The 12,996-nt window shown below is 38.7% G+C and overlaps 1 protein-coding gene across 1 annotated transcript in view; it reads left to right on the plus strand.

The window, feature by feature from the left end:
* LOC128698930 (alkylglycerol monooxygenase) overlaps positions 1 to 7,609 on the plus strand; it is a 51,689-nt gene extending 44,080 nt beyond the window's left edge. The window contains exons 6-8 of the mRNA XM_070080866.1: positions 237 to 371; positions 1,493 to 1,606; positions 6,598 to 7,609. Coding sequence (XP_069936967.1) covers positions 237 to 371; positions 1,493 to 1,606; positions 6,598 to 6,879 — 531 coding nt within the window. The 3' untranslated portion in view covers positions 6,880 to 7,609. The remainder of the gene's footprint in view (positions 1 to 236; positions 372 to 1,492; positions 1,607 to 6,597) is intronic.
* Positions 7,610 to 12,996: the final 5,387 nt, after the last annotated feature.

Raw genomic sequence — 12,996 nt, forward strand, 5'->3', positions numbered from 1 at the left:
ATTTGATTTAAGATAACTAAGCTTTTTTTTATCCGTGGACTGAAAAATGTTTAATCTCCAAGCAAAACGTCGTTTTTAAATAAAATGTTCACTCTACTTATATTATGGATCACATATGACCAAGTGTGGTATTTTAGCACTGTTATGACCCTAGAAATAACGAGTTCCGGCAGTAATAATAATCATAATTGTATTCAAGAAGCGGTATGAGAGCAGTGTGTGTTGTGCACTCACAGGTATTCTACCTCAAGATGGCCCTGGAGAAGGCTCGAGGGATGAGCACATGGAGGGAGCGGCTGAGTACTCTGGTCAAAGGACCCAGCTGGATGCCCGGTTCACCCTGGACTGGCTGGGACAAAGACAAACCTGACGTGAGTGGACACCAGTTTTTCAGACACTTATATCCAGGGAAAACCTTAATAATGGGATGTTTCGTCCACCAGGGGCTTTATCAATCACTGGGTTAATCACCTTCCCGGTGGGGGATGAGTCTCCTTAGTAAATGTACTAATACCACTAGTCAGTGTTAATCCTCATTTAGGTGGCCCGGTGGTCTGGTGGCTAAAGCTCCCGCTTCACACACGGAGGGCCCGGGTTCGATTCCCGGCGGGTGGAAATTTCGACACGTTTCCTTACACCTGTTGTCCTGTTCACCTAGCAGCAAATAGGTACCTGGGTGTTAGTCGACTGGTGTGGGTCGCATCCTGGGGGACAAGATTAAGGACCACAATGGAAATAAGTTAGACAGTCCTCGATGACGCACTGACTTTCTTGGGTTATCCTGGGTGGCTAACCCTCCGGGGTTAAAAATCTGAACGAAATCTTATCTTATCTTATCTTACAAACCTCCCATGCGAAGGATACATAAATAAAATGGCTTTTAAAGAAATTTCGAAGTATTTTACAGGTCTTTGGCACTCGTAGAGAAACACATGGTGTGTTTATCTTTTTTTTTTGTTTAGGAAAGAACTGGTAAACTAATGATAGGCCTCAGTCATAGGATCATAAGTAAGTAAGTTTATTCAGGTATACACAAATACAGTTACATAGAATTATCATACATAGCAGCATATGTGCAGAGAACATAGGATAACCCAAAAAAGTCAGATTGACTTATTCCCATTGGGGTCCTTTATGGGGCCGTCATATGACTAAGACCCATGTCAGGAAACACTTGTCCTGGTTCCTGGCTAACCTATGGTAGGCAGGTCCTACTCACACCCAACCATTCCCATTCATCAATTTGTCTAACCTTTTTTTACAAAGGTAATCAAAGCGGATTGCTATAATCACCCACAGCATCTGGCCCTGCCTCTATAATCACCTGCTATAATTACCCACAGCTTCTAGCCCTGCCTTTTCACTGGTCGCCACTAGGTTCATTCTCTCCCTCCTCCATGAGCTTTATCATACCTCTTCTTAAAGATATGTATGGATCCTGCCTCCACTGCATCACTTTCCAGACTATTCCATTTCCACTTGTATGTTTCAGATCCGCGGGTGTCGTGTGTATCGTAAGGTGAAGGCTAGCTCATTCACTCACTGCTATGTCCTCATGCACTTCTTGGCTATCCTCACCCTCACCAATCTACTGATAGCTCCTTTGGTACGTATATACCCTTACCTACCTCTTCACCTCGGCCTAACACACCCTTACTTAACACCCTTACCTGTCTCTCTACCTCACCTAACACACCCTTACCTGTCTCTCTACCTAACCTAACACACCCTTCCTTACCTGTCTCTCTGTCTCCCTGACCATTATCTGTTGTGGAAAAGTATTGAGAGTGATGAAAGTCACATTTCTTTTTTTTTTCAACAAGTCGGCCGTCTCCTACCAAGGCAGGGTGACCCAAAAAGAAAGAAAATCCCCAAAAAGAAAATACTTTCATCGTCATTCAACAATTTCACCTCACTCACACATAATTACTGTATTTGGAGAGGCGCCCAGATACAACAGTTCAGAAACATATATAAAGATATATAACACTCCCCTCCAAAATGCCAATATCCCAAACCCCTTTAAAGTGCAGGCATTGTACTTACTATTTCCAGTACTCAAGTCCGGCTATATTAAAATAACCGGTTTCCCTGAATTCCTTCACTAAATATTACCCTGCTCACACTCCAACAGCTCATTAGGCTCCAAAAACCAATCGTCCCCATTCACTCCTATCGAACACGCTCACGCAAGCTTGCTGGAAGTCTAAGCCCCTCGCCCACAAAATCCCCTTTACCCCCTCCCTCCAACCTTTTCTAGGACGACCTCTACCCCGCCTTCCTTCCCCTACAGATATATACGCTCTCCATGTCATTCTACTTTGATCCATTCTCTCTAACTGACCAAACCACCTCAACAACCCCTCTTCAGCCCTCTGACTAATACTTTTAGTAACTCCACATCTCTTAATTTCCACACTCCGAATTCTCTACATAATATTTACACCACACATTGCCCTTAAACAAGACATCTCCACTGCCTCCAACCGCCTCCTCGCTGCAGCATTCACAACCCAAGCTTCACACCCATATAAGAGTGTTGGTACTACTATACTTTCATAAATTCCCTTCTTTACCTCCATGTGTAACGTTTTCTGTCTCCACAGACACCTCAATGCACCACTCACCTTTTCTCCTTCATCATTTCTATGGTTAACCTCATCCTTCATTAACCTATCCGCTGATAAGTCAACTCCCAAATATCTGAAAACATTCACTTCTTCCATACTCCATCTCTCCAATGTAATATCCATTTTTTCTATATCTAAATCATTTGACACCCTCACCACCTTACTCTTTTCTATGTTCACTTTCAACTTTCTACCTTTACACACATTCCCAAACTCATCCACTAACCTTTGCAATTTTTCTTTAGAATCTCCCATAAGCACAGTATCATCAGCAAAAAGTAACTGTGTCAATTCCCATTTTGAATTTGATTCCCCATAATTTAATCCCACCCCTCTCCCGAACACCCTAGCATTTACTTCCTTTACAACCCCATCTATAAATATATTAAACAACCATGGTGACATTACACATCCCTGTCTAAGACCTACTTTTACCGGGAAGTATTCTCCCTCTCTTCTACACACCCTAACCTGAGCCTCACTATCCTCATAAAAGCTCTTTACAGCATTTAATAACTTACTACCTATTCCATATACTTGCAACATCTGCCACATTGCTCCTTTATCCACTCTATCATATGCCTTTTCTAAATCCATAAATGCAATAAAAACTTCCCTACCTTGATCTAAATACTGTTCACATATATGCTTCAATGTAAACACTTGATCGACACATCCCCTACCCACTGTTATCACTTATTAATAATTTTAATTATATTAATTATTTCTTGAGATTTTCATTGTAAAATCTAACTCTCTGTTGTTAGTATATAATTTTTATTGAGAAGTCAATACAGAGTGAGTGTAGTCACTTAGTTATGGTTGCAGGGGTCGATAAACAGTGCAAGAGTGTGTGTGTGTGTGTGTACTCACCTAATTGTGCTTGCAGGGGTCGATTCATAGACACCTGTACTCACCTAATTGTGGTTGCAGGGGTCGATACACAGCTCCTGGCCCCGCCTCTTCACTGACCACTACTGGGTCCTCCCTCTCCCTGCTCCATGAGCTCTATCATACCTCGTCTTAAAACTGCGTATGGTTCCTGCCTCCACTACATCACTTGCCAGACTATTCTACTTCCTAACAACTCTGTGGGTGAAGAAATACTTCCTAACATCCCTTTGATTCATCTGAGTCTTCAACTTCCAATTGTGACCCCTTGTTTCTGTGTCCCATCTCTGGAACATCCTGTCTCTAACCACCTTATCTATTCCACGCAGTATTTTGTATATCGTTACCATGTCTCCCCTGACCCTCCTGTCCTCCAGTGTCGTCAGACCGATTTCCCTTAACCTTTCTTCGTAGGATGTTCCCCTTAGCTCTGGAACTAACCTTGTTGCAAACCTATGCACTTTCTCTAATTTCTTGATGTGCTTGACTAGGTGTGGGTTCCAAACTGGTGCTGCATACTCCAGTATGGGGCTCACGTACACATTGTACAGAATCTTGAACGATTTCTTACTGAGGTATCGGAATGCTGTTCTCATGTTTGCCAGGCGCCCATATGCTGTAGCAGTTATCTGGTTGATGTGTGCTTCCGGAGACGTGCTCGGTATTATACTCACCCCTAGATCTTTCTCCTTGAGTAAGGTACCTGTGTGTGTGTGTGTGTACTCACCTAATTGTACTCACCTAATTGTAGTTGCAGGGATCGAGACTCAGCTCCTGGCCCCGCCTCTTCACTGAACACTACTAGGTCCTCTCTCTCCCTGCTCCATGAGCTTTATTATACCTCGTCTTAAAACTGTGTATGGTTCCTGCCTCCACTACATAGCTCGCCAGACTGTTCCACTTCCTGACCACTCTATGACTGAAGAACTGCTTCCTAACATCCCTGTGACTCATCTGAATCTTCAACTTCCAAGAGTGACCCCTTGTTTCTGTGTCCCCTCTCTGGAACATCTTGTCTCTGTCCACTTTATCTATTCCACACAGTATTTTGTATGTCGTTATCATGTCTCCCCTATCCCTCCTGTCCTCCAGTGTCGTCAGGCTGATTTCCCTCAACCTTTCTTCATAGGACATTGCCCTTAGCTCTGGAACTAACCTTGTCGCAAACCTGTGCACTTTCTCTAATTTCTTAACGTGCTTGACCCGGTGCGGGCTCCAAGCTGGTGCTGCATACTCCAGTATGGGCCTGACGTACACGGTGTACAGTGTCTTGAAAGATTCCTTACTTAGGTATCGGAATGCTAATCTCAGGTTTGCCAGGCGCCCATATGCTGCAGCAGTTATCTGGTTGATGTGTGTTTCCGGAGACGTGTTCGATGTTACACTCACGCCAAGATCTTTCTCCTTGAGCGAGGTTTGCAGTTGTTGGCGACCTAGCCTATACTCTGTTTGTGGTCTTCTTTTTTCTTCTCCGATCTTCATGACTTTGCATTTGGCAGGGTTGAATTCGAGAAGCCAGTTGCTGGGCCACGTGTCCAGCCTGTCCAGGTCTCTTTGAAGGCCTGCCTGATTCTCATCTGATTTAATTTTCCTCATTAACTTCACATCATCTGTGAACAGGGACACCTCTGAGTCTAACCCTTCCATCATGTCGTTCACATATACCAATAATAGCACTGGTCCTAGGGCCGACCCCTGTGGGACCCCGCTCATCACAGGTGCCCATTGTGATACCTCATCACGTACCATGACTCGCTGTTGCCTCCCTGTCAGGTATTCTCTGATCCATTGAAGTGCCCTTCCCATTATACGTGCCTGATCCTCTAGTTTCTGCACTAATCTTTTGTGAGGAACTATGTCGAAGGCCTTCTTGCAGTCCAAGAAGATGCAATCAACCCACCCCTCTCTCTCATCTCTTACTTCTGTTACTTTACCATAAAACTCCATTAGGTTTGTGACACAGGATTTGCCTTCCATGAAACCATGCTGGTTGTCATTTATACTTTTGTTCCGTTCTAAGTGCTCCACCACTCTCCTGATAATCTTCTCCATGACTTTGCATACTATACACATCAGTGACACTGGTCTGTAGTTTAGCACCTCTTTTCTGTCTCCTTTTTTAAAAATGGGAACTACATTTGCCGTCTTCCATACCTCAGGTAGTTGCCCAGTTTCAAGGGATGTGTGTGTGTGTGTGTGTGTGTGTGTGTACTCACATAATTGTGGTTGCAGGGGTCAAGTGATAGCTGTGTGTGTGCATGTGCGTGCATAAGTATTGGAATCTGTTGGAATCCAGGGATAAGGTTGACATCCTTGGGGTGAAAATTGACTCCAAACTGATCGTGAACAACAATGTACTAAATCTTGCAAACAAGGCTACCCTTCCTGCAGGTTGTCCAGATCCTTTTGTACCTGTTCTAGTATACCTCTTACCTTTTCAGAATTTTGCCTCTTTTCACTTTTTATTTCTTAATTCAGGAAGTACATTTTCTGTTATTTCTGTCTGCTCTCCCAGTTTATACCTTAGTCTCTTGCAGGAAACAGTGTCAACTGAATGAAGTTCACTCATCCGTCTCTTTCCTGCCTAGTCTCTGTTGCCCCAGCATAGAAACACAATTTACCTACTGTAAACCCTTACTGGCAGTTTTTATAGTTCCATTCCTCTCCTAGTGCTCTACCACATTCATTATTTTCTCCAAAATAATATAAATGTCAAAGATACTGGCCTGTGGTTTAATACTGCTTGTCGCTCCTTTCTTGATTATTTCAATGGCATTTACTCTATTCCAACTGTCTGGAATATGCCTTATTTCCAGCAGCTTCGTATAATGTAGATTCTTTCTCACAGTTCATAGTGTCTTTGATCCTTCTCTCAAATGCAGATATAGATATGTCATTGATTGACTTGATGCTGAGATACAAAAACCACTGACTGAATGGAGAAGGAAGAGAAACTCATCTACAGTATATCAAACATGGAAAAAAGATTGATGTTAATGAGCAGCCAGTACAGAGTTTAGTAGAATTTCATATAAAATGAGACTAATGCTAATCCACTTTCTCCTGGGCGGTGCAGAGTGGGACACCAGTGGAGGTGTTTGTGTACAGTATGGTGGTGGTGGTAACCTTGGGCTGCATTGGGGTGGTGTACGACGATCCTCCATACACCCGTCTCGTAGAGGTGATGAGGTGCTCTGCCAGTCTGTTAATTTGCCTGTTCCTGCCACCCCTAGTTACTCCCATCATACTTCAGCTCCTCACCAGTCTCTATGTTCTCTCCCTCACTCTCTGGCTCTTCAACCCTACATCCATGCTCCCACATCCCTCCACAAAGCTGGATACATCTAGCATGAAATAGCTGTATCTTCTACATATGTATTACTGTTTGCTGATTATAAATACTGTATATCATGAAAACATTTATTGTACTCACTACCATAAATATATCATAGAGGTAATAAAGTGCCTGAGTAATGGCTGGTACTGTAATCAGGTTTGATCTACGGAAAAGGGCATTTCTAATTCCTTGGATCAAGAGTCCTTCACTGCATCAAGGCACCTCCCCATTCAATGGTAGCTAACAGTAAAAGTTTTACTTGCTATTCTCAGACTTACGTTTCATTACTATTATTCCAAGGATCCTGGTCCTCACCCATGATTTTTAACCTAGACTCACCAGGGGCACCAAGAGGGTCATTTCTCTGAGTTAATTAGTTAAATGACTATTAAACATTTAATTGTTACTCTTAGTCTTGAGTTAAACATAAGGACATTGATTTTTGTGATCTATACCAAAACTTTTGTTATCCCTCCTGGTACTAGATCCACTTTTTTTCATGCCATGCTGAATGCATCAAATTATCATGTACTTTTGTTTAATAGATTCTAGTTTAGTTTTTACTATCTTTTTAAGTATTAATTTTACATCATTAATAACAGTTTGATTATTGTACGTCTAACAGCAAGTAATATTTATTATCACCATTTTGGGAATACAGTATCAAGTAATCATCATATGTTGTGCATGGGGCTCAACAACAAGTAACCATCTCAGACCACTAATTACCCAACAAAAGGCTGCAGTTAGAATGATAACAAATTCTCACTACAGGCAGCACACTCCACCAATATTCAATACACTAAACCTACTCACCATACAAAACATCCATACTTATTACTGCACCTATTACATACATAGAACACTTAACTCTGATATTAACCCTCCCCTCAAACATCTCCTTGCCAACCTCAACAGAACACATGACCATAACACAAGGCACAGATCACTCTTTGATGTTCCTCGTGTCCATCTCACACTATGCAAAAACTCAATGCACATAAAAGGCCCTAAAATCTGGAATTCATTACCTGTAAATATAAAAGAAACACAACCTGTTTATAAATTCAAGTCTCTTCTCAAAGATTACTTACTCACCCAAAACCAAATAAATACTGAATAACTGAACATTATAAATTGTATATCTTAAATGTTTCTCACAATTATATCACATAAATGTTAAACCTAAAACCCAATCTAACTTTATTATTTTTTAAATACACTACCTAACAGAATCACTACCTAACTGAATGCAACCATATGACCTGTCTTTGTAATACTCACTTGTGCTTTATAGTTATCTGTTTACATTAATGTTTTATCACTGATTTCATCATTGCTTAGTAGCAGCGCTTCTTTTTGATTATAATAATAATAATAATCATTGCTTAGTTAATCTTAAGTTAATTTTAAGCCAGCCCGTAATGCTATGCATAGTATAAGTGGCTTTGGCATACTGCTCTTATCTATATTTTTTTTGTACCTCTGTATGTGTGCACAAATTGGAAATAAATAAAAAATAAATAAATAAATATGTATATTACTTAATAAATTTAAGTTACTTGGAGTGTCTTGTCTGAAATTATGAATACAACACAAGGGACTTCTCAAATGCTTTAATAGGTTAGTCACAATTAAGGTCTGTCCAAAATGCTGTGCATTTTTTATTCTGTAAGCTGCTAACCCAGCATTGTAATATCTATATGGTTTAATTAATAACACACTAATAATAAAACTGTTATCTATGTAGATAATCTCAAGCTTTGGGAATGAAGATATTTCAATATTCACAGGTACAAATAATATACGTACGTACTTGGAATCTCCAAATTTTTATTTGATAAATTATATAACATATGTATAGTATCATATACTGTTAGTCTTGCCACTTTACAATAAATGATAGTTTTGATATGTTACTCCTTTTTACACATATTTAGCAACCAATTTAAAACATGAAAAATTTATGTATACATAGTAAAGTACATGTATATAAAGTATACAATTTATAAATATGAAAAATTAAACTTTATAAGCATTTATATTGTTCATTTTCCATATTCAAATTATTCACTAGCATAGTAGTGCAATATAATTTTCTTCTTAATTCATTCTAAATATGGTACAGTACTCCCTTGTTCTCACTGAGCATGAGTTTGAAACCCATCACCGCCATAGTTGTACCTCCTCTGGTCTTCATTTGTGATCCACATTATGGACTTAATCCTCACATGGGGTAAACTTGTTGGATTTCATATCAGTTGGTTATTTCTATAGTTTCATGAACAATTAACTTTTTAAATATGTACAGTATAAAGTATTTCATAACTCTCAGAGGATAAAACAAACTGACCTGAAGGTTATGTGAAGACAGTTCCAGGGTTCACTGCCCCCACAGCCATCCCAATCCCAGACTGGGCTTTTTAGTTGATGGCAATATCAGCCAGGTTGTTGGTGCTAACTGCAGACATTCCAACATAGACGCCACAATGTTTGGCTCACAACCTCTGCAAAATCTTTCAACTTTTGTTGATAAATTTGACCTACTTTTGGATGTTGAAGACTGACCAAGCAGAAACAAACTTGTTCATTTTTACTTTCATGAAAAATACACTCTTCATAAATGAAGGAATAATGTGTCAATATGTACAGTGCTTACATGTACAATTTAAATCATTACTGTCTGAGCTGAAGGTGCAAAATGTACAGCTGGTGTTCCTCACACACATTTACATATAACTACCTTAGAATATTATTATTACTATATTTATGGGGAAGTGCTAACCTCATAGGAGTCATAGTGCCTGGGATCAAGAGCCCTTCATCAACATCAAGATATCCCCTTAGAAAAATCATAAAATATTGAATCTTTGCAATACAATTTGTGCCTCAAAAGATACATAAATGTACGGGCACTCATTATTCATGGCTTGCATATAAGTATTATAGTAATGTTAAGACTTATCAAACAGTTCTATATTAACAATATATAAATTGCTGTATTTCTGTTGTTTAGTAAAACTGCTATGAGAACAGTCAGTTCTATATCTATTTATTATAACATTAATTAATATCTTTGTTGTCTTCTTGTGTACTAAAAAATATCTGAGACAGTTTCAAATATAATTACGTATTACTCATTCTCAATACTACTGGATACAAATTCTTAAAATATTGTATTTGTACAGTCTTGTAATTCATGCCACTACAGTGTCAAAGTATAAAAACACCTTATTATAAATACTTACATTATCTAGTCTATATTATTAGTAGATATAACAATTACTACACAGTGTAAGTCACTTTTTATATGCCTTTATCTTCCTTAATTTATATTTCATTCAATACAGTATTACATACATTTCTTCTTCACAAAGCCTGCCTTCCTTCTCTTTCAGAATGTGAGAAACTTGAGCTACCCTCCCTTTCCTCAAATCAAACTTTATTACCTTTAACCCCTAAACGGTCCAAACGTATGTATACGTTCACGTGCGTAGCACCCCAAACATATACATGTATATATGTTTTCTTTGTCATTCATTCATCATTGCCACGATAAGCCTGAGTCGCCTAGACATGAGAGAATGGGTGTGCGCACTCACTGTGTGCCACATTAAAATAATTGGGGATGCCTGGGTACCATATGCTCTTTTTTCCTATTAAAAAAAACAATTTTTTTTTCTCAAAAAATCTGGGGCGCTACGCGAGTGGACGTATATATACGTTTGGACTGTTTAGGGGTTAATTCCCCCAGGCACTAAGTGACCCCCTTGGGTTTAGCACTTCCCCATGACTATACAGTATTACCTTCCAGAAAAGTTTCTCCAACCTCTTCTCATTTCATTTTCTTTATTTCTGTACGTACACATTTATCAAGTCACAAATGGATACTGTAGTCTCGGTGATAGACACTATGATGTTTATGTTAGTTATACAGTAAATATATTACTTATATACTGTACATTACATTAAAAAATTACCACATTCGCTATATCCCATCAAGGTAGGGTGATTTAAATAAGGAAATATTCATCATCACTCATTCGGTAGCTATCTAGCCAGAAAATGTGCTGACACCACAATTCAGTTAACCCAATGGACCGTAAGATCCCCATCTCCTTCAGAGTGCAAGCACTGTACTTCTGACCTTCAAATTCAAGTCTGACTAACCAGTTTCCCGGAATCCCTTTAAAAATGTCACCATCCTCACACTCCAACAGCACATCAAATCTTTTAAACAACTTTTCTCTACTGACCCTGATCTAACATGGTCATACATGCTTGCTGTATGCTCCAGCCTTCACAGTATTTCTTTCTGGGCTGTGATGAGTGTACAGGGCTGTATGTATTGATTCCATATTTCCAGAGTTGATAGCTTAGTTTTCTGCACATTCTAGTAAAATCCAACCAGCATATTATTATTATTATCATCATCATTATAAACTACAGGAACAGTATTAACAAAGAAGCATACATGTCCGTCAGCACACTTAGCATTAGCTACTTTAAGTCCTCTTTGGATATTTCATTGTTGTCCATTTCAACTGGGTCTTTGGGGTTCAAATCTGCAACATCTAAAGTGCCTTTTTCTTTAAATACTCCAGAACTTATCATTTCACACATTTCCCTTTCCAGTTCAGTGATATTATAATCAACTAAGGCTTCCTACATTATTTTGTACGTACGTATATAGTTTGCTTTTTTTTATTGACTAGAGAAGACTTTAATGACTCTGCAAAGAACTTCAAAATCTAGGGTGATATCTCGTCTGGTTCTACAGCTTTTATTTTGATTAAAGTCCAATAATAGCTTCTGTAGGGAAGCTGAAGCTATGACAAGAGTCAGACAATTGCCTGCCGACAGAGGGAGGCTGCAGCTTGACGATGTCATCCTCTCGACAGAGTTGAAATCAGAGAAGAGGTCGACATCGTCAAGTCGCAGCCTCCCTCTGTCAGCAGGCGAATGTCTGACTCGTGTCAAAGCTTCAGTGAGCGAGCTTTAAATCCTATTCAGTGATGATCTTTTCTTTTGTACACGTCCCCTGTGGCTTCAAATTTACTACCTTACATTTTTCCTCTAAAGTGACAATTCATACAGTGAGCGTCATTCTTGACGGTTTACATTTACCTTGCTTTTACAATCTTGAATAAAAGGTTTGGTTCTTATTTTCTCTTTTCTAACATTTTTTTTTTTCAAAATTTATCTTTCTCTCTAGTTTACTGTATATGAATAATTACCTACCTAAGTTTAAAAGGGTCAAACAACAGCATAAAAACTTGTCTGGGTTCCTACAAAGATACACAAAATACATATATCAGTGCATATATGCAGTCATATAAAAAAATATAATTTTCCAATGTCAAAAATGTACAAAAAACTATTGCTTCACTTCATTTTATATTACAAGATATAAGGCAGTCATTAGGTATTCAATGAACAGTTTTAAACAGATACTAATCAGTATCCATCAACTTGTTCACGTAACTTTTTATCATATATACTCAATTTAGTATGCTGATAAAAGCAAGTTACAATGGACAGTACATGACATGGCTAAACAAGGTAAAATTAGCAAAGGATATTGGAAAACTTTTGGTAGGATAATGAAGATTTAGAAAGACAGTTTAGAGAACAGCAGAGGAAGAACTGGATTGGAAGGAAAAAATGTTTCAATGCAGTGTGTGAGTGTTAGAGTAAAGAGTACTGTCCATGTTATCAAAGAATATGTTACAGCAGACTGTGTGTCAGAGCAGAGTACCAAGTATATGTTAGGACAGAGTATGTATCAGAGCAAAAAGTATTACTGTATCTCTGTCAAAAACAGAAAAACAGACAGGTTTTGATGGGGTCCTACATCGTACAAAGACAAAACAGGAAGGAAAAACATTAATAAACTGTAGGGTATTTTCAATTTTTCTAAAATTCTGAATCTAATACACAGTATATAGCAAGACTGCTCTTTGAATTATTCATTCTTACAGATGTTAATGTATGCAGAAGTGTTGAGAAGAACTAACAGAAACAAAATTAGCTGGAAATATTAAGATAACCCTTCTCAAATTCTTAAAATAGTAGTCCATGAAACAAACACCAGAAGATAATACCTCTATGTTGACAAGTTACTAATGCCTATATTAT

Source organism: Cherax quadricarinatus, unplaced genomic scaffold, assembly GCF_038502225.1.
Source record: "Cherax quadricarinatus isolate ZL_2023a unplaced genomic scaffold, ASM3850222v1 Contig1140, whole genome shotgun sequence".
Taxonomy (NCBI): domain Eukaryota; kingdom Metazoa; phylum Arthropoda; class Malacostraca; order Decapoda; family Parastacidae; genus Cherax; species Cherax quadricarinatus.